The sequence below is a fragment of the Natrix helvetica genome (assembly GCF_964273705.1).
Source record: "Natrix helvetica genome assembly, chromosome: 2".
NCBI lineage: Eukaryota > Metazoa > Chordata > Lepidosauria > Squamata > Natricidae > Natrix > Natrix helvetica.
This window is the reverse complement of record NC_138552.1, coordinates 122,524,251-122,550,297: the sequence shown is the minus strand read 5'-3', so window position 1 is coordinate 122,550,297 and position 26,047 is coordinate 122,524,251. Positions and strand designations below refer to the sequence as shown.

Sequence of the window (26,047 nt, the reverse complement as noted above, 5' to 3'; positions counted from 1 at the left end):
GCTCAGGGAGACAGTTGGGCTTGCTGATTGTATACTTGGCTCCTCGCTATGCATCAGCGGCCCTGCCTGAGCTCCTCGAGCTGATCGCAGAGATAGCGGTTGAGACCCCCAAACTTTTAGTTATGGGGAATTTCAACCTGCCGTCGATGGGTGAAGCATCCGAGGTAGCTCGGGAGTTCATGGCTTCCATGACAGCCATGGACCTGACCCAATTAATTCAGGGCCCCACACACGAGGGAGGCCGCACGCTGGACCTTGTTTTTGTCTCTGGCCAGTGGACGAGTGATCTGGGAATAGGGGACTTAGTTATTACGCCCCTGTCATGGTCAGATCACTCATCTCTCCGGCTTGACTTCCCTGGCACTACCCCCCACCGCGGGGAGGCGGAACCAGAACGTCCTAGATGGTTCCGCCCCAGGCGCCTGATGGAACCAGATAGGTTCCAGATGGAGCTTGGGCCACTTCCTGTAGCCCTGACCCGCGCCCGGATGGAGGACCTGGTGGCCGCATGGAATAGTGCGGCTGCCGGGGCCTTAGACCGGGTTGCGCCTTTGCGGCCTCTCCTGCGGCAACAAACCACCCTGGCCCCTTGGTTTACCGAGGAGCTAAGGGTGATGAAACGCCACAAGAGACGCCTAGAGAGCAGATGGAGATCTTCACGCTCCGAATCTGACCGAACACAGGTAAGAGCCTATTTACGGACCTACCTTGTGGCATTAAGAGTGGCCAAGTGTCGACACTGTGCCGCTCTTATTGCATCCGCAGACAACCGCCCTGCCGCCCTGTTTCAGGTGACCCGCTCCCTCCTGTCACAGAGGCAGCGGGAAGCCCCCCTGCAGGGCAGGGCAGAGGAATTTGGGGAATATCTGCAGGACAAAATCGCTCAAATCCGGAGTGAATGGGTCCCCTTCAGTGGGCTAGGGGGGACGTTGGAGGCGAGTCTTGAGGGACCACTCTGGGAGGAGTTTGACTCTGTTGCCGCCGATGATCTGGACAGGTTGCGTGGGCGACTACGAGCCACTACATGTTTATTGGACCCGTGTCCCTCCTGGCTTATACTGGCATCCTGGGAGGTCACACGAGGCTGGCTCCTGGGGCTAGTGAATGCTTCATTGAGTGAGGGGTCCTTGCCGGCCGCCTTGAAAGAGGCGGTGGTAAGGCCCTTACTCAAGAAGCCTTCTCTGGACCCAGCTGAGCTAGCTAATTACCGTCCCGTCTCCAACCTTCCCTTTTTAGCGAAGGTTGTAGAGAGTGTGGTGGCACAACAGTTCCCATGTCACCTGGAGGAAATTGATTATCTAGACCCACGCCAGTCCGGTTTGCGGCCCGGTCACAGCACGGAGACGGCCTTGGTCGCGTTGGTGGATGATCTCTGGAGGGCCAGGGATAGGGGTTGTTCCTCCATCCTGGTCCTATTAGACCTCTCAGCGGCTTTTGATACCATCGACCATGGTATCCTATTGCGCCGGCTGGAGTGGTTGGGGGTGAGGGGCACCATTTTGCGGTGGTTCTGCTCCTACCTCTGCGACCGGACACAATGCGTGTTGGCAGGGGAGCAGAGGTCGACTCTGAGGCCGCTCACTTGTGGGGTGCCGCAGGGATCGGTCCTCTCGCCTCTCCTGTTCAACACATATATGAAGCCGCTGGGTGAGATCATTCGTGGTTTTGGGGTCAGATACCATCTGTACGCTGAAGATACGCAGCTGTACATCTCCACCCCGAACCACCCCAACGAGGCCGTCGAAGTGATGTCCCAGTGCTTGGAAGCCGTACGGGTCTGGATGGGAGGCAACAGACTCAAGCTCAACCCCTCCAAGATGGAGTGGCTGTGGCTACTGGCGCCCCGGTTCAACCAGTGGACTCCATCGCTGGCCATTGGGGGCGAGCAACCATGGAGCGGGCGTGCAATTTGGGCATCCTCCTAGATGCCCAGCTGTCGATGGATGACCATGTGGCAGCCGTGGCGAGGGGGGCGTTCCACCAGGTTCGCCTGGTGCGCCAATTGCGTCCCCTATTGGACCGGGACGCCCTTCGCACAGTCACTCATGCGCTGGTGACGTCCCGTCTGGACTATTGCAACGCTCTCTACATGGGGCTCCCCTTGAGAAGACTACAGCTGGTCCAGAATGCGGCTGCGCGGGCAATCATGGGAAGTACTAGGTACTCCCATATAACACCTCTCCTGCGCGAGCTGCACTGGCTACCTGTGGTTTTTCGAGTGCGTTTCAAGGTGTTGATTACCATCTTCAAAGCGCTCCATGGCACAGGACCTAGCTACCTGCGGGATCGCATCCTACCTCATACATCCCTGCGACCAATTCGCTCTCACAGAGAGGGACTCCTCTGGGTGCCGTCCACTAAGCAATGCCAGCGGGTGGCTCCCAGGAGTAGGGCCTTCTCTGTGATGGGCCCAGCCCTCTGGAATGACCTCCCCGCCGATATTAGAACCACCACTGATCTCCGCTCCTTCCGCAAGAAACTCAAGACCCACCTGTTCCAATTAGCCGGCCTGGCCCAATTATAGTTTTATCCTTTAATCCTCCTGGCAGTTATTTTAAATTCTGGGGTAGATTTTAATGTTGTTTTTATTTTCATCAGTATTGTACAGATTTTATGTAATTGGTTTTATGGGTGTTGATGCCTCCTCTATGTAAATGTCTATGTATATGTATATGGTGTTTTAACTTTTGATTGTACACCGCCCCGAGTCCCTTCGGGGAGAGGGAGCGGTTTATAAATTTAATAAAATCAAAATCAAATCAAACCAGCTGTCCCATTAAAGTGAATGGGATGGTCAGTGAGTCAACAGAGGGTCAGAGGAAGAGCCACTGTGGGACAGAAATGACAGTTGGCCTTTAAAAATTATGATTTAAATCGAGTTGATTTAATCAAGCCTTTTTACTTGTGATTTAAATCATGATTTAAATGGACTTGATTTAAATCAAATCCACCCTGTGGAAAAATAAGTTGAGACATGAAGAATAAGGGAATTGCTTGAATTCTTTACAACAGAACTGTAGAACCTGCGAACAATCAATAGCTGTAATGGCTGAAACTGGAGCCAATGATCATCTCCCTAAATTCACCCTAATTGTCATTTCAGTAACAAAAATCTAATAAAAATTCTAAGCTACAAACAAGAATTTTGCTCTTTTTCAATTATAATTGCTTATTTATAAAATTTACATGGCAATCCACATCCCAAGAAGAGACAGGATGTCATACAATTTTATACTTTATATATTCTTTCTTAGAATATTGTATCATTTGGACCTGCTCATCTGGATTTGTTTCGATGGTTGCATAGTAGTAGCTCTTTTTGTTTGTGTGATATTGATAGTAAAGAACTCTGGTGATCTCATTCTTTCAAAACAATAACATTCAATTTTTTCCTCAGCTGAAACGGTTCTAGAACTTAGTAAACGAAATCCATCTTTGAGTAAGATATCAATCAGTAGTCCAAGAACATTAGCTCCATTAAACAACTTCCGCTTATCAGGTTTTATAGAAACATACCTGTAGAAAGAAAAGAGATAAATATGTTAGTATTAATTTATTAAGCATTTCCAATGCACTTACTTTTTGTTAAACTTTTTAAACAGTGCGATTTTTCAACCCAGGTAGATAGCATCTACTTGACCTTGGCTAGTACTGAAAAATTAAGCAAGGTGAGATTCTTTTTATCAGACCTCTAAGAAATCCCAAGTCTCTAATCTAGTTTGGAAAAAAAAATTGGGGAGGGGGAGAATTTGCAAAAAACATTGCCAGATCTATATCACCAAAATAATATATGCCACATGAGTTCAAGCTAAACTGAAATAGACTTTCTTTTAAAAGATGGACAGAAGTTTAAAGTGCACTAAAAGACGTTAACTTCAATGTCCTGAACTAATAAAAGTTTTTTTTTTTTGAGATTGTGAAAGGTGCAGGATTTTGCTGGGCTTCTGAAAAGCAAGCGCCATAAAATGTTTTATATAATAATCAATGACACTTTGCTAAAATTTTATAGTTGAGATTGAATGCTCACTAGCTTCATTTTCCATTTGAAATGGTCCTGGGGTTTGCTATTGCTTTTCTGTATATTTTCATAAAGAAATCCATTTAGAAAAGCCTAACAATTTGAATAGCTGAACAATATCTTTATCTTAGAAAGCAGAACCAGCTTGATTTACATTTGTATATTATTTCTCTTAATTGGATGATATGCACAAAACCCATTATTTACTTTAGCATATGTTTTAGAACAGGCAAAGTTCTAATAACTTGCATTAAGTCCTTTAGTTGCAGTGACCTTATGGAATATCAATGTTTATGATCTCAATGATTTAGATGATAATATAGTCAAAAAGAAATAACAATGGATCTAATGGCATTTTATCCATCAGAGATGGGGAATTTGCAAACCTAGAGTCTCCACTCCAGCTGCTACTTTCAAAACCCTCATTCAAAACATACTATATCTTTGGTGTCCTCCTCTAGAGTCTGCTTAGGAGAGATAACATTTCCATTTACTTTTGGCTGCAACCCTGTGCACTGTTTGCCTCACCATTGCCTATCATATTCCCCATTGGAATGCAGCTTTTGATAAATTCTGCTGTGGCAGAACTATTTAATTCCTTTTTACTGTATTATTTATGTGCAGGACAACCTCTTTATATATGACAAAATTTCTTTTTTTTTCACATTCTTTCTGTAAGAATAACTTCTTTAAAGTTAATCTGGCAAGTAGTTGGTTTATTATGTTGTTTTGTAGATGCTACTCAGAATGCTAAGCAAATTTATTGATTTGCTTACCTGCTCATATGAGTGGAAGGGCAAAACAGTGATAGATGTGTGCTAATATCAAATTTGTTCACAGAAATATAAGAATCTTGGTTTACTATTATATCAGTGTTATTAGAGAAGGATAGAAAATTGGCTAACGTACTTAACTTCACAACACGGTCGATATGACCATAAGCATACAGAAACATTTTGCATATTTTTGAAATAGGAAAAAAATGATGGAAATGCATTTTTTCACACACAAACATGTGCAAAACATTTCGCATCTAGGATTAAAGTTTGTACTGTTTCTTTTCCTCCTGCTCCTAACAAGGATCACCCTCAAGACTGTGTTATCAGAAACTTTTTGCCCCTTTTCTCTACTCCTAGAAGTATATTGATTCTTCCACTGTTACACTAACTTCACAACCACAGGTAAGGCTTCTCTGTGATGTGGCTTTAGGAGCACTTGAAAAGCAAATAACTTATCTCTTGGGAATGAGTTGCTATTTTCTCAGTTGTAAAGGAGAACAAGAGCTGATAACAAAGATTTGTCCTGGGCCTTAAATTCCAGTATCATATTAGAAGACCTCTTCTACTTTTGGAGAATTTCAGATAGGTGCAAATTTTGGTTTGATTTATCCTACCTCTAAATTTACTTGATTTGAAAATGATTTTTACAGCGTAGGTATAGATTCCATTATATATCTGTCAGCATGTTTTCAATTCCCTGAATTCCTATTTACCCTCAGAATTCATTAGTAATTACTTGTCATTTAAAGTAAGGATTTGGAAATTTCCAAGCTTTAGAAAGATATTTTAAAAATTGCTTGGATTTTCACTATAGAACATTCTTTCTCTCCATCTTGCAAATATGCTTCTTGAATCCACTGACTTAGTTGGGTTATGCTTGATTCCTTTCAGTGAGATGTTAACCATTTCATTCATATATGTAATAGTGGCTGTCATTCCTGGTTCTGACTTTTCAAGACCATAGTACCATTTTGTTTTACTTGGAGTTATTTTGAGTTATGCAATACAATAGCTTTTCTGAAAGAAATAAATCACTGCATTCCATAATATACGTACATAGTTCTTCACTAGATATAATTCTTGAAGGTACTAGGTAAAATATGCAGCCCATAATTACTCAGAACTACTGTAGCTGGGAATGCCTTTTTGTCCAATGTGATTCTCAATAAACTGCACTCTTCTGCCATCATTTTTATTTCAGATTGTGAGAACAAAGGTATTCTTAGTGACGGATCTTTGGTTTTAGATTTCCCCCAGCTGGCTTTAGGGTTTCATAATGATATCAGGAGATATGAAAAAATTTAGTTATATTTAAAGAAGTCTTATTCACCTTGCTACTTTGGGACGGGTAGGTTTGTTGGTTTATATTATATTCTTGAATGTAAATAATAACTCATTTCAAGCTCTTCATGGTTTTCTGCCATCATCTTACACAGTACTGTATTCTCTCTTATGTTCATGAAGTGAAGCTTGTAATATAAGAGTGGTAGCCCAGCTTTCACCCATTTTACCCAGAGCAGTATCTAAAGTATCAACAACTAATTTTAAGTTCAGGTACTTGTAATAATTACTTCCATGTAATGTTCCAAAGGCACTTTTTCAAGAGTTTCTGAGACTTTCTGGTTTTTCTTTGAAGATGTTTGGTTTCTCATTCAAGAAGCTTCTTTAGCTCTGACAGGATGGTGTGGAATGGAGGGAGCTGAAGCAACTTCTTGGATGAGAAGCAAAACATCTTTTTTTAAAAAACCAGAAACTCCCGTTGCCTCTTGAAAAAGCACCCTTGAGAGAACCATGACCTGGATGACTGAGAATCTCCATAGACATACTTCTACGTAACTCTACCTGTTCCATTGAGAACTAAGAATCTATAAAATATTTCTAAGGTGACATACAGAAATAATTTCAAAAATACCTTGCAACAGATTGATCACTGTAGGTGATACCACACTGGAAGACAAGATCATGATGAGAAGGCCTCTCCAAAGAAAGGGGAGATAGTGACTGCTGAGAAGGGACACGATGACTTTTCCAGCTCATTCCTACAAAATTTTCTGAAAAGGTGGTGATCCGGTCAGCCAGCTCATCAATAGTAATATTGCAAGAACCAAATATGCGGAAAAAGCCCTGCATTTCTTGGAGCAAGAATCGTATTTCTAAGACCTCTGGTTTGGGTTTCAGCAAATTTTCCTGATGTAGGAGATCAGCCACAGAATAAAGTTCATAGAAGTCAGCTTCTCTCTGCAATCTCTTGTAGTCTGAGAAGTCACTAGGTAGGGCAAGCTGGAGCGTTCTTAAGCTATCCAAAATATAGCTGAACAGAACTCCATCACGGTCGATAAAATACTGGCCATTTAGCAACTTAAATTCAGGGTCATTGCCATTCAACATTCTTGCCAATCTTGACCCAGGGAACCTTTGTAGTGTAGAAGGCCTTGTGGTAAATTTAAGCCCACCCACATTTAAAACAATTACATCTTGATTACTCATCCTCTTCTTCACAGGAAAATTGAGTTGGCAGTAGATATATCCCAATATTATACAAATTTATGCAAAAACCCTCACCCCTAATTCAATTTCTGCTTATACTTACAGTAGAACTTCATAAGTGTAATATTGCCCAGCAACAAAAACAACATATGTACACATTTCATTGTTTACAGGATTGGTCTCCTGGACACTTTGTAACTAAACTATTTAAAATGACAGCAGAAGCCTCACAACTGGTATTTCAGGAAGTTGCTAGAGATTTGCCAGTCTACAATGTTTATTTCCCCCCTGAAAAAAAAGGTAGTTATTTTGGTGTAGCCGTGGTGTAATGGTTAAGGGTAAAAGTTAAAAACTGGGAGATAGTTAGAACTAAGCCCTGCCTTAGGCACAAAATCAATTGGGTGACCTTGGCCCAGTCACCCTCTCTCAGCTCTAGGAAGAAGACAATGGCAAACTACTTCTGAAATCTTGCTGGGAAAACTGCAGGGACTTGTCTAGGCAGACATCAAGAGTCAACACTGACTTTAAGACACACAAAAAAAATTCATGGAAAATTCAACCTTACTCTATACAGCCCACAGTCCAAATAACTTATGACTGGAGTTGTTTAAAAATGTATTTATTTGCTGAATTTCTGGATCTTTTCTTGATTACTTTCCAAACCCAAATAATCTTATTCTTGCTACTCTACAAGAATTACAATTCTATACATTGTGCTGGTCGAAAATTAAAAGCAAATGATCAACTTTGAAAATTCAGAACTGAAGTTTCATAATATAGCAATAGTGGTTACATTTTAGGCTATCTAAACAATACTACAGACCATATCTTTGTTTCTTGAATCTGGTAGCTATCGTATTTATTATCCATTAAGGCAAAGATTTGACTTGGAAGTTCAAGTCAGACTTAATGATTCAACTTAAATTCTGAATTTAAATCAATTTGGCAAAGGGTACATTATTGAATATAAAAAATAATAATTTGGCAGTGTGTATTTCAACAGTTGGACTACAGTATAGTGTTACAGCATACAAACTCATCTCGGTGCACACTCTGTATTTGTGCACAATCCTTTTCCTATCTAGGGAGCAATATATTATTGTGATTAAGAATATTAACATCTAATTGGAGATGAAGGTTCATATTCCACTCAGCCATAAAGCTTATTAAGAGAGGCTCAGACCTCTGAATTATCTACTTTGTTGTAAAAGAAAAAAATTGTTGTAATCTACTTTGTTGTTAAAAGAAAAAAAATTAATGGAAGCCAAATATATTGAAGTACAGTGTAAGAGATTTCTCTCATCAATTTTCCACAAATTTTATTTATAAAAGGGTTCATTAGATACTCTTTCACTGAAGCACAAATTCTTTATTACAGTAACAGAGGAAGTAAATAAAACCTAAATAGGATAGTATGCAATATGCAATATAGTGGTATGCAAATTAATATATACATATTATTCAGTAACCTTAAAGTATCTAAATCCAGCAACATATATATTTATATAGTCAGGCAATGAGAATGTTAATATGTCAATGAAGATGCTCAGCCATCTGGTAGTGTTTTCTGGAAGTTGAGTTAGGACAACTGGATTTGTATGATGGCAACTGAACTTGCTTTCTTGTTGGTTTGAACCAACAAGAAAGGAAGTTCAGTTGCCATCACTCAACGTCCAGACAATGAGAATGGTATTACAATTAAAAAAAGTATGGTGCACTGAGAAGGTCCACTCTTTACAATATTTTTTCTGGTGCATTGTTTTCTTACATTGCTCCCCAGAACTGTTCTTGCTTAGTTTTACTTTTGTAGTTTAATGAACATTCCACATGTATTGGAATACTCAATAGTATTCCAAGTTCTTTAACCATAGGTCTACCAAATTATACTATGGTGTTGCAAATGTCCAAACTTTAGTTTATTTTTGCATTAACTATCACTCAAGATTAGTATTTAAATGTCTATGGAGATTCATAGTCATTTAGGTCAGGGATGTCCCAAAGGTAAAGAATGCAAATGACCAGCTGTCTGCAAGGAGTGTAAATCCTTCCATTCCCTACTATCCAGTCAGAGCTGAAGAAGCTTCTTGGATGACAAGCGAAATGTCTTTAAAGAAAAACCAGTTGCCTCATAAAAAAGCACCTTTGGGATTCATATTTACTAAATATTGATGTTGACTTGATTCACAGTAGGAAGCAATAACATGTAAGGTTATGGCTTTTGTGAAATTATCCATCTTGACTATGAATTCATCCATTTTGTTTATTAAAACAAATCTAAGTAGTTTAAAACAAATCTAACTTGTGATATATGATCCTAGTCATTCTTAATCAATGGGGTCACAGATATCACAGCCAAATCAACATCACATCCATAAACATCCACATGTTTATCTTTGAAGACTTTTTAAATTGAAGCAAGGCCAGCTTGCATAATAAAATAGCATAACTGTAACCATTCCACAGCTTTTTTTTCTATTATCACTTTGGTTCTGTAAAGCCTCCCCCCCCCAATTCTTCAATTACTTTCTTGCTTATACATTGTACATATTATACTTAATATGTACAATATTTATTTGGTCAACAACAAGCAAAATGTAAAAACAAAGTGAAGCAAATAAATACAATATACTTAGCAGAATAAATCACAGGTCATTCTTTATTACAATGACAATACAGTTGTTGCCTGGGTGATAAATCTAAAGCATTAATAAATATAAAATAAAAATAAACTGATTGATCCTTTATTGAAAACCAGTTTAAAGTTAATAATTGATATTCCATACCATGCTAAATGTGATCTTAGGGATTATTTAACAGGTGTATGCAATTTTCTATAGTTTCTTGCGCTTCCATCCAGTTAAATGCAATTACATTAATTTTCCATTTAATTGCACCTCAGAATAGTTATTTTCAAGAATTCAACAGTAAATTGTTTCAGCTCTTACATGTTTCTAAGATGTTCATAGTTAATTTTAGGGGATGCTGGTCACTTTCTAATCATGAGTCTGTCTCCAGCTTTCAGAACAGCAAAGAGGCAGTGGTGCATAGTCATGCCTAGTAACTAGAACTACTAAAATGGATTTCTATTTTCCGCAAGAAAAGTCAATGGCAAAGCCAGCAGGACATCAGAAGTTGCTCCTGCTCCCACTGCTTTTTTGCCTGCCTGTGATCATTCTATTTCTGTGTTTAAATAAGGAAACATCTCTCAAACAATGAGCAAAAAAGTTGTGGGTGGTCTAGTCACCATTTTATGTATTGTAGTATTTTCTCCATCACAGTTGCTGAAATTCACTACATATGAACTACAGAAGTGATATTTTAGTTATGTCTTATCTGAAAAAATTAAGCAGCTACATCATTTCCTAAGTTTGCATGGTTGCCTTCCATAGGTGAATTGTGATCCTGCAGGGCAAAAAAAAAAACATTGAGGAGCTGAAGACAGGTGCCACGGATGTCTGCCTTCAAATTGGAATTGACCATGCACATGTATTCTTGTTAAAAATACAATATACAAAATTAGTTTTTATTTTTCTTGTGGGATTTTTTTAGCATTCAGTTTTTATTAAAGAATTAATTTTAAAAATATACAACCTTTCATTAATATGGAATTTTATCATGTATTTTTTTCTGACTTACCAGTGAACCATTGTGAACATAAGTGCAGCCCACCTCTGGCAGTGGGGTACCAAAAGGTCCCACCTTAGGCCTAGTACTCTTCAATATCTTCATTAATGACTTAGAAGAGGGGATAGAAGGGAACTTGTCAAATTTGCAGGTAACACTAAGCTGGCAGGAATAGCCAACATCCCAGAAGACAAGTTCAGGATCAAAAAATATCTTTATAGACTTGAACAATAGGCCCTATCCAACAAAATCAAATTTAATGGGGAGAAAAGCAAGGTTTTAAGCAGGAAAAACCAAAGGTACAAGTACGGATTAGGCGAAACTTGGCTCAAAAATAGTAACTGTCAGAGGGACCTTGGAGTCATAGTGGACAACCACTTAAACATGAGTCAGCAGTGTGCAGCAGCAGCCAAAAAGCTTGGTTGTATAAACAGGCATAGAATCCAAATCACATGAAGTATTAGTACCACTTTATAAAGCCTTGGTGAGACCACACCTGAATACTGGATCCAGTTTTGGTTACCACATTGCAAAAAAGATGTTGAGACTTTGGAAAAAGTGCAAAGAAGAGCAACAAAAATGATTAAAGGCATGAAGACATTCAGCCCTTGAAGCAAACAAAAGCCAACTACAGGTATTCCTAGAATTATGATGGCAATTGAATTCCATTATTAAGTTCATTTGTAAAGCATGCCGCATGACTGCATTGCTTAGCGATGGCAATTCCTGCAGTCCCTATTGATGAAGAATCATTAAATAAACACCTTGTAACTTCCTGCCAGCTTTCAACATACAAAGTCATCAGGGAAGCCAGCAGGAAGTTGCAAGTCCCGGGTACTCTGCAACCAGGTCGTCAGGAAGGTAAGTGGCTCCTGCTGTGTAAGAAGGAATTAAATGGGGTGGGAAGATGTGGCATGAGGGCATCAAGGGTTTGGAAGGGTGTGTAGGTGGCAGAGCGGGCTAGGGGAGGGTGCGCAAGTGAGTAGACTTAATTGAGCAACTTGTGACTTTCCTGCTGGCTTCTCTATTGTGGGAAACTAGGAGGTAGGGTTGCAAAATGCAAACATCAGATGAGCCACTTGACAAATGTCCAGATTGTGATCATAATTAAGATTTTGGTATAGCCAGAACTTTGAGGACCAGTCATAATCATTACTGAACGAGTGGACTACCTGTAGTCTTCTCTTTCTAGTTGGAAAGAACAGTTGTAGCCATATAATTCCTCATTTAATGACTTCACTTAGTGGCAGAGTTGCTGGTCTTGATTAAAGTTGTTTGCAAAGACCTCTACTGTTGTAATGGTATGTGGAATTACTTTGGGAGACTGGGCAAAGTAATGCTACTTAGCAAAGGTCAAATAAGAGTGAGCACAAGCCACAGGGCATAGTAAGCAGAACAAGAGACTCGGGAAGAGCAACCTCCCCCCCAAGTTGAGGCTGTAAAAGTGACGGTAACAGGACTGTATTTTTGAAACACTCTCACTCACATATCTCCAGTGGTGGGTTGCAGGCGGTACGCCCTGTACCAGAGCCTGCCCGGTGCTCTGGAGGGCCCGCCCGCCCGAGCTCCTTTCCTGTCCTTTAAAGCCTTTGGCACTTACGCACACGGCACGTACAGCGCCTGTGCGACGCTCCGCCAAGCAGCTGGAGCGTCACGGAGGCAGAAGCATCGCTGGCAGCTACAACGCGTGCGCTGTGTGCATCCATGTGGGCTATGCCGGGCCCGTTCCAACCGTACCAGTTGGAACAGGATCCGGAACCCACACTGCATACCTCCCTAATAGCATGAACTTGTACAGCATTCCATAGATTTGGCCATTGACAAGTCTACATAGCTTGTGTTACTGTAACCGTTAGTTGTAAAAAAAAACTTGTGATTTGTAAGCCCAAGATGTTCCACAGTTTCATTTTGTTTTGAGTTGCTTATAAATATACAAAAGTTAATAATTTGTTACTTCCTATGTTCCCATTTATTAACAAATTACAAAATTTGCAATGTTTCTGAAGGACCATGATTTGTGGTAGTAATATACAATCATTATTTGTGTATTATATCTCCAAGCAAACGTATTTCCAACTTACACTCCAATTTGAAATTCAAACATTTTATAAATCAAAAGGGTTTATATATTTCACTATACACATTACTTTCTAATAAAAAAGTAAGTCATGAAATTTTACTTTCAGAAAACAGAAAGGTAGTCAACTTTTAACATGAGTTACAGAATAGTTCAATACATGTACTATCAAGACCATTTCAAATATCAAAAATGTTTACCTTAAAAAAAACTCACTGATTTTGAAAATATACTTCCTGAACATGAATAGATTTATAAAAGTTTATACATACACACAAATTGGGCAACATTATTCAACAACACATGTATATAATTTACACATTTTTCACTTAGAACAGCAGCACTATCTGCTACTTTTTCCCAATATAAAATAGCATGATCTGCCATCTCTGTTGGATCTGTCAGATAACCTGTGCCAAATGCAGAAACAAGTGTTTTCCAATATTGAAAAGTTTTGTCCCAAAAATCTGTAAAACATACTTGAATAACAACCACCAGCAAACAAATTAAAGCAGTTACCAAAAAACGTGGTGAAAGGAAGGAATTTGTCACCCAATTGAAAGAGCTTTTCTCTTGAGGTAGTGAAAGTTTATCCACATCTGCTAGCTTAAATTGTTCCCACTGATTAGTATCAACATCCTTAATTGTAGATTTGATGTCTATAGTAATACAAGGCAATGTAGTTTCCTTTATCACTTTGATTTTCTCTCTAAATTCTTGCATCTGTTGTAAAAACAAAATGGGTTCAGATACATCCTTAAATGTTTCTGCAATATTAAACGCAGTTTGCTGTTCTTGTATGATAGTGTTCAGTTTATTGATTTCTGGATCATAAGCCTGCATAACTGCAAGCTTCATGGTTTCAAAGTCTGAGAGGATCTCATTCTTCTTTTGTTCCAAGGTATACTGTAATTTCTCAAAAAAATCTTTTACTCTGTCATAATCCTTTGTTAACATCTGGAGAGCTTTTCGTTTGCTGGTTTCCAAAGTTCCTAGTCGAGAAAGTGCATCTCCACAATGCCATGCTTCAAAAACCTGGGACAGTGTTTCAAAAGCACGCTTTTCTTGACAGTAAGCATCCTCAATAGAGCAAAAGAGATGTTTTATGTGATCTCCTCGAGTGGCACAAATGCCACATATAAGCTGTGTGTCTGTCTGGCAAAAAATATTAAGAGGCTGACCACTGTGCACTTTACAGACAGGCATTTTTGTTGATATTTTAATCTTGTTATATTTTTCCACGATGCCTTTTAATGAATAGTTAACTTGGAGATTGTTAACTCCTGTTACTGTAGTTTCCTTCCGACATGTGGGACATTTAAAAGGTGATTGTCTCCAAATCACATTCCGAGTATTTCCCTCTAAGATCCCTTCCAAACATTTTCTACAGAAGTTATGTGAACAAGGTAATGCTCGTGGATCATCAAAGAAGCCACAACAAATGGGACATGTAAGGTCTTCTTCAAGGAGCTCCATTCTTCTCTATAACAAGGATAAAAATATAAGCAACTAATACTCATAATCATGTGCTTAAGAAACTGAAATTTCTTGCATGCATTTCTACATAAAACTACTTTGCAAAAGAACATAGATTGGTGAATTTATTTTTTACCAGGTCAATAAAATGGCAAGAATTTCAACATTGCAAATGAATAAGGAAAAGTGGAAAATGTTATTCTGTGACTAACCCATCTTCAAATAAAAGAAAAAAAATGGATCAGGAACATAAGTAACAGTCCATAAGGCCTGATATCATTGGTGCTGAAATGTATATCAGTTGCAGGAGTGGAATGATGTAGGTACATGTAACACCAGAAGGTATTGTCAAGGACTCTGCAGGAACAACATAGTCTGAACAATAATTCCTTGCTGTGAACTCTGCTCTGATGGTTTTATAGATATGTACATGTAATTATCTTGCGAAGAATATGAAAGTGTTTTGCTATTATCAGATTCTGAGGTTTTTCTCTAACTTCTTTGACTAGAAAAACAATGTACCACAATAGCTTCAGAAAATTCCAGTTGCTCCTGCCAGTGAGCATTACCATATGGTAATTCAGAGCAGTAGGCTGATGCTATTCGCTCAAGATACGACTTACTCAAGCACTATCCTCATGCCATGACACAACCTTTACCTAATTTGAGTGGTTCTCAAATTTTTGGTTTAGGAACCCTTTTACATTCTTAGAAATGACCCCAAAGAGCTTTGATTTATGTGGGTTACATCTATTGATCTTTACTATATTATAAATTAAAACTGAGAAAGTTTAAACTATTTATTTGGCTTTGCAGATCCTTGGAATGGATCTTGGGGACCCCCCAGGGTCCCCACACCACTTTAGTAACTACTGACCTATAGTTTTCTTACATTTTTTTCCTATTTGCATTCCCACAACCCCTTCTTTCTCAAAACAAAAGCAGGTAAGGAAGAGCCCTTCACTCCTTCTAGAGCAATGTTGAGTCATATTTAATAAAAAGCTATATATTCACAACACTTGTTTAGCACCTTCTTGGTTACTTAATTGGCCCCATTCTCTGATTCTACACAATATACTGAAACAAAAGCTAACCAGAGGCTGGTTCACACAATTAACAAGGCTAATATATGGACAGCTAGTATTTTGTGGTTCATGAATGGCAGTTTGATTAATGGCAGTTTGATTGGTTAAGGCATCCGGTTACAAAGTAGGAGCTTTGAGCTCTAGTCGCCTTAGACTGAAAGACGGTGACTTTTGGGTCAGTATCTCTCCGACCTTGGAAAGAGGTAAAGGCAAACCATTTCTGGAAGAACGTTGCCAAGAAAACCGCAGCGCCATTACTAGGAGGCAACACAGAGCACACTCAAACGGGCTTCGACCGTTTTGTCAAGGCACTTGACGTCAAAATACAAATGGACAAGGCGTGATTTTTGCGTTAAGAATCCGGGCTGGGTGGTTTGGGGGTGAACGGGTAGTGGACCCTGAGAAGCACGGCCAGAGGCGCACCAAGGCGCCTGGGAATTCCCCATTGCCACCAGGCGCCATCACTGCCCGACTGCTGGGACAGAAGCAGCAGCCTTTTCATCCTCACCTGCGAGAGACGCTTACAGTGCAGTGAAGTCGGTGGGGGCAACGGAAGCCATCCTGGCGGCCGTTCCTGTTTCAGAGCTGCAGTAGCAGCAGCGCCGCCCCCGCCGCCCGGCTCATTCCTTCCCTTCCACGGGGAGCATCCAAAAGGGAGGCCCGGCCAAGCCCAGCTCACCTTCGGGTCTTCAGCGGGCTCCGCCCCTGATTCCCAGGAAAACACGCGAGACTGCAGGTTTTGCCGCGAAGGACGCCTTTCCAGATCCAAACAAGGATCCGTTGAGTCGGGACTTCCGCTCTCCCTCCTTTTCCTCTTGGCCACAGACAACATCCGCTCAGGCTGCCTAGAAATGCCATTTTTACGGGCGTGGGACTACGCCTTAACGTCGTGACGTAGGTAGGCGGGGCTTGGAGTTCTGCTTTTCCAATCACGTTTGAAGTGGCTTTTTCCTCGCCTCGTCTTCCCGGTTGGCTGAAACTGGAGGTGGGGAAATGAGTCCTAAATTAGCTAGGAGGTATTTGCAGGAAACACTAGATTAATTAGTAGCTTCAGCTTTTATTTGCCCATAATGGTTGCTTTCACAAGAAACACGGACTCCTCCAGGTTTTTCAAACTTGGTAACTATGTGGACTTCAATCACCAGAATTCCCGAGCCAGCATGAAGTCCCATATCTTAAAAGTTGGCAACTTTGAATAACATTCAGAGTCTTTCAAGCCTGGATGTGGGGGTCAGATTATTAATGTTCAGCTCCTAAAATATGCTATTGAATATGTGTATCTTAACTGAGAAAACCACTTCGGAAAAACTTTGCTAAGAAAAATGTCCAGGCATTCTTTGAGAATTGGACACGATTGAACGGGGGGGGGGGGGGAATCCTTCCAGAGAAGGGTTATTTTCAATATAGCTTCTGACTTATAAATGAGGAAAGGGTCCTTGCCCAGCAAACCAGTTGGGATTACTTAGCGCTGGAAATTCCATTCTCAATTACCATTTATAAACCAGGAACTACCGGTATACCCTTTCCTTACAACAGTCTTTCAAGCCACAATGATGAATACGTTCAACTTCCAGTAGAGGGTTTGGACCCCATAGAATAAGATCTGACTATGTAAATCTGAGGATTTCAAATGTAGATGGAACTAGACATTTTCGGTCTCCTGGTGGTCCTCCAAAGAAAAGAAAAGGAGTCAAGATGGAGGTGGAAATCATGCATCGACAGTGCCGGACTCCCAAGTTTGATTCCCAGACAGTCAAGTCTCCCGGGACCTCCTTTTCTGTGTCCAATTTAAGCGGCTTCTTAAGTGGATGTTTGGGGCTTTTTGGAAGTTACAAGGGAAGTAGCCAACAATTCCGTATCAAAATGTATCGACGGAATGCACTCCGTATAAGAAATAACTATTTGCTATTGCGCAATCTTAAATTGCGATTTTAAAAGACGCTGGTTAAAAAACAAAAGGCAACCTGTTGACATTCTGCGTTCTTCTGTAACATTGCAGAAGGAGGGGCTATCTCTTCTCTGCCTGCGAATTGTGTGGCCCGGCCTTCCCGGTAAAGGAGAAACCCAGCCTGCTGAGTTTGCGTGGATTTGTTGCTGGGGCGCCTACCCCGCACATGGAGGCCCTCACCAATCAGCTGGCAGGAACCGAAAGTGTGTGGGGGAAAAGCGGAAGCCGCCTCCTCTTGAAGCTAGAGCGGCCGAGCAACCATGGCGGCGTCGGCAGGGGCGGCTTCGGGCTCCGTGTGGTGTTGCCTGCGCTGGGCTTGGTGCGGAGAAGGCAGCTCCGGACACATCCCTCTCAAGGAGATGCCGTCGGTGCTGCTGGACACACAACAGATGGGTAAGGGCAGCTACTGTCGAAGGATTGGAGCGCCGGGATAACCCCCCCCCCCTGGAAACTGCACCTTTAAAAAGATCGTAACACGCCCCTCTCATTTCTAAAACTACGTTGAGCTTGTGCTGTTAACGAAACAATATGTTTAAATTTCTGTTTCTGAGTTTGTAAAATTTTAAATTTTTGAAAGTGTAATTTCTCCTTGCTTCTGTTCCCGTCAAAGAAGGCTTGTTTTGCGTTAGTTAAAAAATTAGTAAAAAGTGGTAGTATCTGTGTAATTTACTGTTTTCATAAAGGGAGAATTGCATATTTCTTCACTGACTTCAAAGTGCATTCTTACCTATATCAAGGAAACTACAAATCTGTTACTTTTTTCCTATCGTAAAGTAATTATATTGATGCACTCTGCTATAGCTAAAGTTGTTTACGAGTTAGCCTTAGAAATGTGAATAAACAAAATACTAATTAACAAAATTGATCTATAATATGATTAATGTGGAGGCTCCTTCCTCTTCCCCATTTAAATATCTGGTATCCACATATTATTTAAGAACAGATTCAAAATGAAACTGCCAATCTTTTAATCCCCTTTAATCTGTGAAAGAGCAGTAAAATTTACTATAGTTCTGATATTTGTTCCTTAAAATTGTAAAACGGGCAGGAAATATGAACAGAAATTATGAGGTTGAAGTACATACAGTTGAGAGAGTTACAGCAAGGAAAACTGATGGGTAAAATAGGAACAAGGTGGATATTCTGTCTTGTAGGCTCTTCCTTCCTTCCTCTTGTTAACTGCTACATGAAATCACTCTGGAGCTCAATAGCTGAGATCAAGTGTTATCAGTATGCAGGTGATACACAGTTGTGTACAGTATCTCAAACTGGGCCAAAGAAGATGCAGCCGAGCTGCTATTCCAGTACCCAGAAGTTGTGACAGTCTGAATGGGGAAAATAGAGTGAGGTAAGGTAATTCAGCAAGATTGAATGGATTTGGATTTGGAGACCAACTGATACCAGATTTCATATTAGATTTTGGATAGGAATGAACATTTTTGTTATGAAGTGTTTCATAACAAAATTTTGAAAGTGGTCTTGAACTCACAGCTCCTGCTTAGAGCAGGTGGCATTTGTGGTCAAACAGACTTTTGCACAAGTTCATCTGTTGTTACTTCCATTCCTGGAACAGAAGGTCCAGTTCATTGTCATTAATGCCTTGGTTACCCCATGGATTGTATTGTTTACATGGGACTTGAAGACTATTTGGAAGATGCACTAGTCCAGAATATAATGACTTCAATAATTATGGGTACACTTTGTTTTATCTGGATAACACCACTATTTTGAGAGCTGCAAAAGTTATTATTAGGTTCTAGGTGTGATTCAAGGTGCTGATGGTCACCTTTAAAGTCCACTTACCAGCAGTATCTGCCCACCTAAAGTAAAAATATATTGAAACCAAAATGTTTTAAAGTCCTTTTCAAATGGATTAGGATAGTTGGAAGATTTTACTGTAGAATGTGCTAGCATCGTTTTTTAGTTAATTGCATTGATTCTTGGTTAAATTGTTCCTGTGTGCAAAATAAATTCTTTCAAAGGTCTGTTTGAAAAGGTTTTGAGATTTTTACCCTTTGATTCTAAATGCATATTGGAAACATATCCTTTGTTATACTTACTTGCATTCTCTAGAAAAGGAAATTACACAACCTATAGTCCAGTTAACATATAATGAATTTCACTGGTCATGAGAAGAATGGGTTTCACATGGTTGCTTTCTTATTGATTCTATTATACACTACTGGGGGAAAGTAGAGTTTTTGTATCAAAAATACAAACAGCTGACTGATCAGTGAGACATAGAAGGGGAGCCTGCTGCTGTGCCTTCATACTCTTTTCTGTTCTAGTCCCACTCTCGTTATGGATATATGCATTGATAATGAAATGCCTGTTTTCGAAAAAACATATTTATCTATGTTCCCTTGGACAACTTGAAAAGTGGTTAAATCCTCCAACTCTGTATGCGCTTGGAGCCTTTCAATGTTACTTCACCACACATTCTGTAGAGTGCTATAGGTTTTCTGTAAAAAAAAAAAACTGGCAGGTGGGACAATGTATGGGGTGAAAAACAAATGGACGTTTGTTACATTTTCTTGACAATGAATTTCACTGAAATCAGTGTTGATTGTCTGCATAAAATTGTATTGTAAGTCTTCACATAGTTCAAAGTGTTTTCTGCTTGTTGATGCTTTATATTCTGCAGGAACAGATGTTGTCGTTGTAAAAAATGGACGACGAGTATGCGGTACAGGGGGTTGCTTAGCTAATGCTCCTTTGCATCAGAACAAGAGCTATTTTGAGTTTAAAATCCAGTCTACAGGTCAGTCAAAATCAGCTATTTCAGGAATTCATTTCATATTATTCATATATAATCAAAATCACTAATGGTGTACAGATAGACTGTCATTTGGAAATTCTATTTTATATATATTTTATAAATACTATGAACAGTATTGTAATGGCTATTTGAAGATTTCTAATCCTTTCATAATAAGTAGAACCATAATGAAGGTATATCTTCATCCACTTATTGCTGTTTTTCAGTGAAAAGGAAAAGTTCAGCTATATACCGTAATTGCATATGCAAATTTCAGCTATTATAGTTAGCAGCTTTCATTTATGAATGTTTTCTCACAGTAATGAAATACTAAGCTTCATTATCTTAATTGGAGACAATTTAAAATTGTTTCTTAATGTGACAAACCCCGGAAAACTCTTGGACTTAGTTTCACTGTTTTTTATCTAATGACTATGCCATTCCATTTTTTACCTCTACTGTGATTTCAGGAATCTGGGGTGTTGGAGTTGCAACTCAGAAAGTCAACTTGAACCAAATTCCTCTTGGGAGTGATGTAAATAGTTTAGTTCTGAGAAATGATGGAACTCTTTACTACAACAATGAAGAAAAGAACAGATTGCCAGCAAATAGTCTGCCACAAGAGGGTGATGTTGTAGTGAGTTTCAATTTATTTTTTTCATTATCATTTATGTTAATCAAAATATCTGAAAAGAATGTGGCCTATTGCTGAAATCTCATACCAGCAATTTGCTCTGTATCAAAGCATACCTTTATATGTCTCTTTTATGTCTGTTTTGGTTAAAGTTGCCATTGGTTTTATAAAAATTGGATGTCTTTGAAAAGCTGGCAACATAGATCTGTAATGTTAAGAGACATATGTATACTGAAGTCATTCCCTTTTCACTGAAATATAATCCTAATAGAAAAGAGACAAAAGTTGTACAAAAATATTAGTTTAATATAGCACAGTATTCACAAAAACATTTTAATAGCAGAGCTTAAACATTACAGACAGTACTTTACTTACAAACAGCTTACATACCAAGAAGCTGTTCATATAAGTCTATTTTATTTGTAAATCCAAGTATATATATATAACCTCATCCTGACTTCTGACACCTCCTAGATTGGAGTTGCAGACAGGTTTGTTTATATCGGCAAAAGTTCGTAAGTAGAGTAATCTTTGTATTGCTTAATGGGTATTATATAATATGAATCAGGCACATTGTTTTATATTGTTCCTAAATACACATAGCCTTCATATATTGCATGTTTCACAGATACTCATCAATAGATAATTTTTTCTACCAAATTCTGGAATATTTTTGTGTGAAATATCATTGTTAATGTTTAGTTTCTTAGGTTTAAAAATGATAAAATTGTAAAATTTCTCAATAATATGGGTAGAACTTTTGTTGCTTTCTCGTCAACTACCTAAGAATCTGATAAAGATTTTATTATTAACTTTCCTCATTTTATGGTCCTTTCTGCTTGTGGATTCCAATAACGAGTAAAAAAAAAACCTATCTACTTACTGGTAGTTCATTCTTCTTCCTCATATATTTTTGCTTTTTAAAAAAAACCATGATCAAGTGGTTTTTTTGTAAATATTTTCTATATTTAATTTGCTAATATTCTAATCAATTTAAATATACAGGTAGCTCTTCTACTGTCACACTCAGCAGTGATATGTGTCTGAATTTGATTTTCAATACAGGAATAGTTTAATTATCCTTGTTTCCATTATGCTTTCTAAAATTCTATTTCCTCTTGGAAGCCTTTTTTCCATTCTAAATTTGGGTCCTGCTAAATTCTTTATCTGTATTTCTTTCAGATCAAGTGTTTTAAAATTCAAGGTATAACTGAGTTTTCAGAGTTATTATAATTACAAATTTCAAGATAATATAGTCACTTTTAGTGGTCTTCCAGTTGCAGGTCTGTTTGGAATTTTGACAGCATATTATGAATGCTGACAAGAAGACTATAGTAGGGAAACAGACAGATTTCCGAAGTAGGGAATTATAGTCACCTACTTTTTTCCCCCCACCTAAGAGTGATTTAGCAGTTTACATGGAGCAGTATTAGAGATGCAAAGTAGGGCTGAAGTTGTGACATTTTGCTTCAAGAGTATTTTTCTTAATGTCACCTTTTGTCCTTATAGTAGAGGACAAGATTTTTCTGTTTTCATCTTTCTTGAATGCTTAGTGTTTGATATTGTGATAACTGTAATTTTATTGTTTTCTGAGACAAGCATTGTTCCAATTGGCAGTGAATAATTTCATGTTGGGGGAGGGGGGAAGGAGGAAGGAGTATTATGTACATTTACTGGCCTGAATTACTTATAAAGTAATAAAGATGGAATAAAAATGTATTAAATATCAGCCTAAAAATGTTCAGAAAAAAAAGTGTGTGTGTGTTCAATTAAAAAGAGGGATGAAAGTTTATATATAAAACTCATCTGTCTTACAGGGAATTACATATGACCATGTAGAACTAAATGTTTATTTAAATGGAAAAAATATGCACTGTCCAGCCTCAGGAATCAGAGGAACAGTCTTCCCTGCAGTCTATGGTAAGGAGACATTCCCACAATCTATTTTAGTGAATAAAATGTTACACTTGACCTGGGTTCAGCTACCTACTCATCCATAAACTGAACTTGGTAATTGGGATATATTCATCTTTACCTCTCTATTTCTGTATGTCACTTATTTCAGCACAATAGCCTAAAAAAGTAAAATGTATAGCTATGTCACTGGCAATGTAGCAGAAAGTTCAGGGCTAGTAAGATGATTATTATAGATTGCCACTCTCTGGCTTAAGAGCTGAAAAAAATTGCATCTAAAAGAATACAGCTGACCAATAGAACATAATAACAAACCAAAACCAAAACAGATCAGACCAAAATAAGAGGGTCTCCTGTCCCCAAGGCTTGTGGAAACAACCTGAATAACACAAAGGGGAGAAGCATGCAAATTTCTGTGTGGAGATCATTCCAGAGGGCAGGAATTGCAACATCTTTCCAATACATTTCATCTCATGAACAACCAGTGAGGTTTGTAGTAATAAACAAAGAACATTTGATGTGATGTGTATCTCCCCTTTTTTTCCCCTTACAGTTGATGATAGTGCCATTTTGGATTGTCAGTTCAGTGACTTCTGTCATGCTCCTCCTGCAGGTTTTGAAAAGATACTCTTTGAGCAGCAGATTTTCTGAAGGTTCCTACTGCAGATTTATTAACTAGCACTTTTTATAACACATTCTTTCAAATTTCACATTATTCCCAGAATACTAACATTGTATGATCAGTCTATTTAATGTTTGGGAAAATTATCAATTTATCTGGAAACTATGTTGCTGGTTTAGATTTATCTACTGTTTGTGATCTGATATTTGTATTTGATGTAAAGGGATACAGCTGACAGTATTTAGTGACCATGGACTCTTAAGAATGCTGTATAATATGCTACACAGTGAAATTGTTTTGTAAATGTCATATTTCCATAAAATGGCAGAGTCTAATAATTATTCAACAATGTTTCTCTAGTATATATAGTAATTAGAGAAAATAATTTTGAGGATAACAACAAACAATGAAAATATTGATACCTGTTATCCTTTTTAAGTACTGGGGTTCGAACGTTTATTTCTGAGCATTTGTATTAAAATTAGAATAAATTGCTGCTCTTAAAAACCAGGCTGCTAATATCTATCATACAAAAGCTATCAATGAAATAAACGAAGCAGTACTAAATAGCCTGTTGCTTGTTGTGATAAAGCTTTATTTTTTAAATTATTGCATTTTTGAAGTTCTCCAAAAATATAAAATGTACAAACTACTCTTCTGTTTGTTTTTATGGTTATTTTAAATTGCTTTTCTTGTGCACTGAGAATATATATACAGCATTCCTGTACATCCAGAACAATGAAACCTGCTGTAAGGAAATTGCTATATCAGAATTATAAGCTTTTGTCTGTCCTTGTATTTTGTTGTGGGAGGTAGGGAGTGGAAATAACCTCCTGAGATTCTGTTGTTACATTTCGTATATTTAACTATACCCTGGCAAATAAGTGAAAAAGTGATTTGCTCTATTTTGTTATATAGGCTTTATAGTCTTAAGAGATTTAAAGAATGTGCATTCTTCATAATATACTAATGTTAGAAAAATTTCCCTATTAATTTTATTATTCCTCAGGGAGGTGTCCTTTTTCAGCCTTGTAGGAAATTCTTTTCCAACAGCTAGTTACAGATATACATATGAATTCAGTTTGTGGTATTGGCTATTCTGGACTCCAAATTCCGCACTTGGAAAGATATGTATAAAACACTTAGTCTGCTATTATAAAGTAATACATTTAACCCAGTTTACTACAGTGACCAACAAGGGATAAAATGGGTAATAATAACAAACAGTATGTGTTCCTAGGTATATTTTAGTTACAGTTGCCCATTTGATCCTCTTAAAATTAAAGATAAAACATTCTAAAGTATGTGTAATGAACATCTCTTTCGGTTATTTTAGGGCATTTGAAAAGGTGAAAAAGGCATAGTTGAGAAAATAAACAAATTTAAAATATTTTTAGAATTGAATTTGATTTAAAATTCATTCCCAAATTTTAAATATATGCCATCCTGGATAATTTTTATTTTATGCTCTTTTCCCAGTCCTCTTAAAAGCATCTGTTGGCCACAGCAGATAGCATATTTTAATTATAATGTTAAATATGAATTTAAATTCTGCCATTTCTATATTTTGGCCTCTAATCTACTTTTTGTTCAACCATGTCAAAACTTGTGATCTTCAAACACTACATAAATCTGAATGTGATCCTCAAAACAGATCTCCCTCCATTGTGTTACTGGATGTGTGATAACATGTTTTGGGATTTAACCTGTTCCATATCTTCAATAGCTTATTTATTGAATATTTTATGTATTATCTGTCAACATCAAAGTTTTTACGAACTACCCTTCACATTCTCTGAATGTAGGTTTTCAAAATAAATTGTTGCTTGTGTACTCTCTAATAAAATCATCTTAAAAAGTCTGCAGAACTGCCTCAAAACCTTCAAATTAAAATCATGATCTGAACACTCACATCTTGATAAAACTGGTTTTACAGTTCCTGGATTGGGTAGAAGGATTAGCTATTAAATCAAGGAGAGAAGCAACCTAAAATAAGGACAAATTTCCTGACAATCAGTGGAACAGCTTGCCTGTTTTTAAGAAGAGATTAGATAATCATTTGTCTGAAATGGTATAGGGCTAGAAAACCTCCAAGACCCCTTTTAACTCTATTATTCTTTTAAATTGTTACATTTCTCTTCAACGAGCTTTCAGAATGTAGATTCCAGCATTTTGTTCTTATCAGACCTGTTAGAAAATAAGGAGATTCAGTTGTAAGATTTGTATTCATAAAACCAAAGTCTAAGCTTTTAATCATCTCTAGATTTGGAGTAAAGCTACATCATATGAGTATTTGTTGCATTCTGTATCTTGGCTAAAGAAACAGACATTTCTTATTCTGAAAGAATGGATTCTGGAATGTTGTATACCACATCATGTTAGCTCTAAACAGCCATTCCAGTATAATAGTCCTCAACTTGTGACCATAATGGAGCCCTGAAATGTCATTGTAAGTAATGGAAATTGGAAGGCATCCATGTGACTGCACCAATATTATGACTTTTTCTGTGGCAATCATTAAGTGAATGCCCTAAGCGAATCCATTCCTATAAACATTTTTTGCCAGAAACTGGCTGAAAAGGCTGAAAACTCTCAAAAAAGTACATTGTGGTCATAGGACTGCAG

At 38.3% G+C, this 26,047-nt stretch overlaps 3 protein-coding genes across 4 annotated transcripts; 1 reads left to right on the top strand and 2 right to left on the bottom strand.

Moving 5' to 3' along the window:
* Positions 1 to 2,781: 2,781 nt before the first annotated feature.
* KCNRG (potassium channel regulator) lies at positions 2,782 to 7,370 on the bottom strand. The gene is made up of 2 exons (XM_081941569.1): positions 6,710 to 7,370; positions 2,782 to 3,516 (listed from the first exon to the last, which is right to left on the bottom strand). Exons 1-2 carry the CDS (start codon positions 7,282 to 7,284, stop codon positions 3,264 to 3,266), a joined length of 828 nt encoding a protein of 275 aa, XP_081797695.1. The 5' UTR covers positions 7,285 to 7,370; the 3' UTR covers positions 2,782 to 3,263.
* Positions 7,371 to 9,922: 2,552 nt separating this feature from the next.
* On the bottom strand, positions 9,923 to 17,628 carry TRIM13 (tripartite motif containing 13). Of its 2 annotated transcripts, XM_081941566.1 has the most exons (3): positions 17,511 to 17,628; positions 16,226 to 16,525; positions 9,923 to 14,467 (listed from the first exon to the last, which is right to left on the bottom strand). In XM_081941566.1, the coding sequence occupies exons 2-3, from the start codon at positions 16,376 to 16,378 to the stop codon at positions 13,238 to 13,240; spliced, it is 1,383 nt and encodes a 460-aa protein (XP_081797692.1). In that variant the 5' UTR covers positions 16,379 to 16,525; positions 17,511 to 17,628; the 3' UTR covers positions 9,923 to 13,237. The 2 variants fall into 2 exon arrangements, with proteins under 2 accessions (XP_081797692.1, XP_081797693.1); XM_081941567.1 differs by lacking the exons at positions 16,226 to 16,525; positions 17,511 to 17,628 and adding an exon at positions 16,055 to 16,219.
* On the top strand, positions 17,610 to 24,074 carry SPRYD7 (SPRY domain containing 7). Its single transcript, XM_081941570.1, has 5 exons — positions 17,610 to 17,887; positions 20,139 to 20,255; positions 20,723 to 20,889; positions 22,704 to 22,806; positions 23,354 to 24,074. The coding sequence occupies exons 1-5, from the start codon at positions 17,755 to 17,757 to the stop codon at positions 23,449 to 23,451; spliced, it is 618 nt and encodes a 205-aa protein (XP_081797696.1). The 5' UTR covers positions 17,610 to 17,754; the 3' UTR covers positions 23,452 to 24,074.
* The last annotated feature ends 1,973 nt before the right edge of the window (positions 24,075 to 26,047 follow it).

Bases quoted from the DNA above. Each gene is read 5' to 3' on its own strand.
- TRIM13 (XM_081941566.1), bottom strand. From the start codon at position 16,378: ATGTTGTCTGTGGCCAAGAGGAAAAGGAGGGAGAGCGGAAGTCCCGAC. The intron at 14,468-16,225 runs GTGAGCTGGGCT...TCCTTGTTATAG, and splicing joins AGCCCGCTGAAGACCCGAAG to AGAAGAATGGAGCTCCTTGA.
- KCNRG (XM_081941569.1), bottom strand. From the start codon at position 7,284: ATGAGTAATCAAGATGTAATTGTTTTAAATGTGGGTGGGCTTAAATTT. The intron at 3,517-6,709 runs GTATTTTTGAAA...TTCTTTCTACAG, and splicing joins AGTGATCAATCTGTTGCAAG to GTATGTTTCTATAAAACCTG.
- SPRYD7 (XM_081941570.1), top strand. From the start codon at position 17,755: ATGGCGGCGTCGGCAGGGGCGGCTTCGGGCTCCGTGTGGTGTTGCCTG. The intron at 17,888-20,138 runs GTAAGGGCAGCT...TATATTCTGCAG, and splicing joins GCTGGACACACAACAGATGG to GAACAGATGTTGTCGTTGTA. The intron at 20,890-22,703 runs GTGAGTTTCAAT...TCTGTCTTACAG, and splicing joins CACAAGAGGGTGATGTTGTA to GGAATTACATATGACCATGT.